Consider the following 2,596-nt stretch of genomic DNA (forward strand, 5'->3'; position numbering starts at 1 on the left):
GGGGTCCCCTCCGTGTTGCGGACATGATGCCCAGACTTGGGGGTCCCCTCCGTGTTGCGGACATGATGCCCAGACTTGGGGGTCCCCTCCGTGTTGGGGACAGGGTGCCCAGACCTTGGGGTCCCCTTTGTTTTGGGGACAGGGTGCCCAGACCTTGGGGTCCCCTTTGTGTTGGGGACACAGTGCCCAGACTTGGGGGTCCCCTTTGTTTTGGGGACACGGTGCCCAGACCCCGGGGTCCCCTCTGTGTTGGAGACACGGTGCCCAGACCTTGGGGGTCCCCTCTGTGTTGGGGACACGGTGCCCAGACTTGGGGGTCCCCTTTGTTTTGGGGACAGTGCCCAGACCTTGGGGTTCCTCTCCGTGTTGGGGACACGGTGCCCAAACCTTGGGAGTCTCCTCGTGTTGGGGACACGGTGCCCAGACCACAGGGTCCCCTCCCAGTTGGGGACATGGTACCCAGACCCTAGGGTCACTCCCAGTTGGGGACACGGTGCCCAGACCCCGGGGTCCCCTCATGTTGGGGACACGGTGCCCAGACCTTGGGGTCCCCTCCCAGTTGGGGACACAGTGCCCAGGCTTGGGGGTCCCCTCGTGTTGGGGACACAGTGCCCAGACTTGGGGGTCCTCTCTGTGTTGGGGACACGGTGCCCAGACCCTGGGGTCCCCTCCCAGTTGGGGACACAGTGCCCAGACCCTGGGGCCACTCCCAGTTGGGGACACGGTGCCCAGACCCCAGGGATCCCCTCTGTGTTGGGGACACGGTGCCCAGACCTTGGGGTCCCCTTTGTGTTGGGGACATGGTGCCCAGACCCTGGGGTCCCCTCCCAGTTGGGGACACGGTGCCCAGACCCTGGGGCCACTCCCAGTTAGGGACACGGTGCCCAGACTTGGCGGTCCCTTCTGTGTTGGGGACACGGTCCCCAGACCTTGGGGTCCCCTCCCAGTTGGGGACATGGTCCCCAGACCCCGGTGTCCCTCCCAGTTGGGGACACGGTGCCCAGACCCCAGGGTCCCCTCCATGTTGGGGACACAGTGCCCAGAGCTTGGGGTCCCCTCGTGTTGGGGACATGGTACCCAGACCCTGGGGCCACTCCCAGTTGGGGACTCGGTGCCCAGACCTTGGGGTTCCCTCCGTGTTGGGGACACGGTGCCCAGACTTGGGGGTCCCCTTTGTTTTGGGGACACGGTGCCTGGACCTTGGGGTCCCCTCCCAGTTGGGGACACGGTGCCTGGCCTCAGGGTCCCCTCCGTGTTGGGGACATGATGCCCAGACCCCAGGGTCCCCTCATGTTGGGGACACAGTGCCCAGAGCTTGGGGACCCCTCGTGTTGGGGACACGGTGCCCAGAGCTTGGGGTCCCCTCGTGTTGGGGACATGGCGCTGTCCCCTCGCCTCCCCCCGCTCTCTGGGCAGGGTCCTCGCAGCCGCGCGTGCCCCTTGGGGACATCGTGGCCGTGTCCCCACCCAGGCCCCGGCCACAAGAAGCGCAGCAAGAGCCCGCGGGTGCCCGAGCTGAAGAGGAAGATGAAGGGGAAGAAGATGGCACCGCTGAAAATCAAGCTGGGCGTCATCGGCGGCAAGCGCAAGAAGAGCAGCTCGGTGAGGACGGGGCCGGTGTCCCCTCCCGGTGTCCCCTCCCGGTGTCCCCAAGCTGTGGCACCTGACCATGTGCCCCCCACTCCCCCGAACCCCATGAGCCTCCGTTGTCCCCGAGCGGTGGCACCCAGACCCGTGTCCCCCCCCAACCCCACGCGCCTCTGCTGTCCCTCCTCGTCCCCCCCGTCCCGTTCCTCCGCGCGTGTCCCCGTGTCCCCAAGTGCCACCGTCCCCACGCAGAGCGAGGACGCCGGGGAGGCCGAGGAGGAGTCGGACGCCGAGAGCTCGAGCGTGCACAGCGCGTCCGCCCGCTCCGACCCCGCCGGCCGCATCAAGAAGCTCAAGCGGGGCCGGCCCGGCCGCAAGAAGAAGAAGGGTGAGCGTCCCCGAGTGCCACCCACCCCCCCCNCTTGGTGTTCCACATGGGGTCTCAGGGTGACCCATGGAGTCTTGGGGTGACAGATGGGGGTCTCAGGGTGACACACGGGGGTCTCGGAGTGACAGAGGGGTTCATGGGACAACAGACAGGTCTCAGGGTGACGTGTGTGGGTCTCGGGGTGACAGATGGGGTCTCAGTGTTACACACGGGGGTCTTGGGGTGACAGATGGGGGTCTCAGGGTGACAGATGGGGGTCTCAGGGTGACACATGGGGGTCTTGGGGTGACAGAGGGGTTCATGGGACAACAGACGGGTCTCAGGGTGACATGTGGGGGTCTCGGGGTGACGCATGGGGGTCTCGGGGTGACAGAGGGGTTCGTGGGACGACAGACGGATCTCAGGGTGACCCATGTGCATCTTGGGGTGACAGATGGGGGTCTCAGGGTGACCCATGTGGGTCTTGGGGTGGCAGGTGGGGGTCTCAGGGTGACAGATGGGGTCTTGGTGTTACGCACAGGGGTCTCAGGGTGGCATGTGTGGGTCTCAGGGTGACAGGTGGGGGTCTCGGGGTGACAGGTGGGGGTCTCGGGGTGACAGACAAGTCTTGGTGTTACACAT

General features: G+C 66.4%; 1 protein-coding gene across 1 annotated transcript; it reads left to right on the forward strand.

Moving 5' to 3' along the window:
- Nucleotides 1–811: 811 nt before the first annotated feature.
- LOC110390618 (chromodomain-helicase-DNA-binding protein 3-like) lies at nt 812–2,012 on the forward strand (the record flags this gene model as incomplete). The annotated part of the gene is made up of 2 exons (XM_021382001.1): nt 812–1,602; nt 1,840–2,012. Coding segments are annotated over exons 1-2 (512 nt in total), but the record flags the coding sequence as incomplete, so codon positions are not given.
- Nucleotides 2,013–2,596: the final 584 nt, after the last annotated feature.

The sequence above is a fragment of the Numida meleagris genome, unplaced genomic scaffold, assembly GCF_002078875.1.
Source record: "Numida meleagris isolate 19003 breed g44 Domestic line unplaced genomic scaffold, NumMel1.0 unplaced_Scaffold1534, whole genome shotgun sequence".
In the NCBI taxonomy this organism is placed as follows: domain Eukaryota; kingdom Metazoa; phylum Chordata; class Aves; order Galliformes; family Numididae; genus Numida; species Numida meleagris.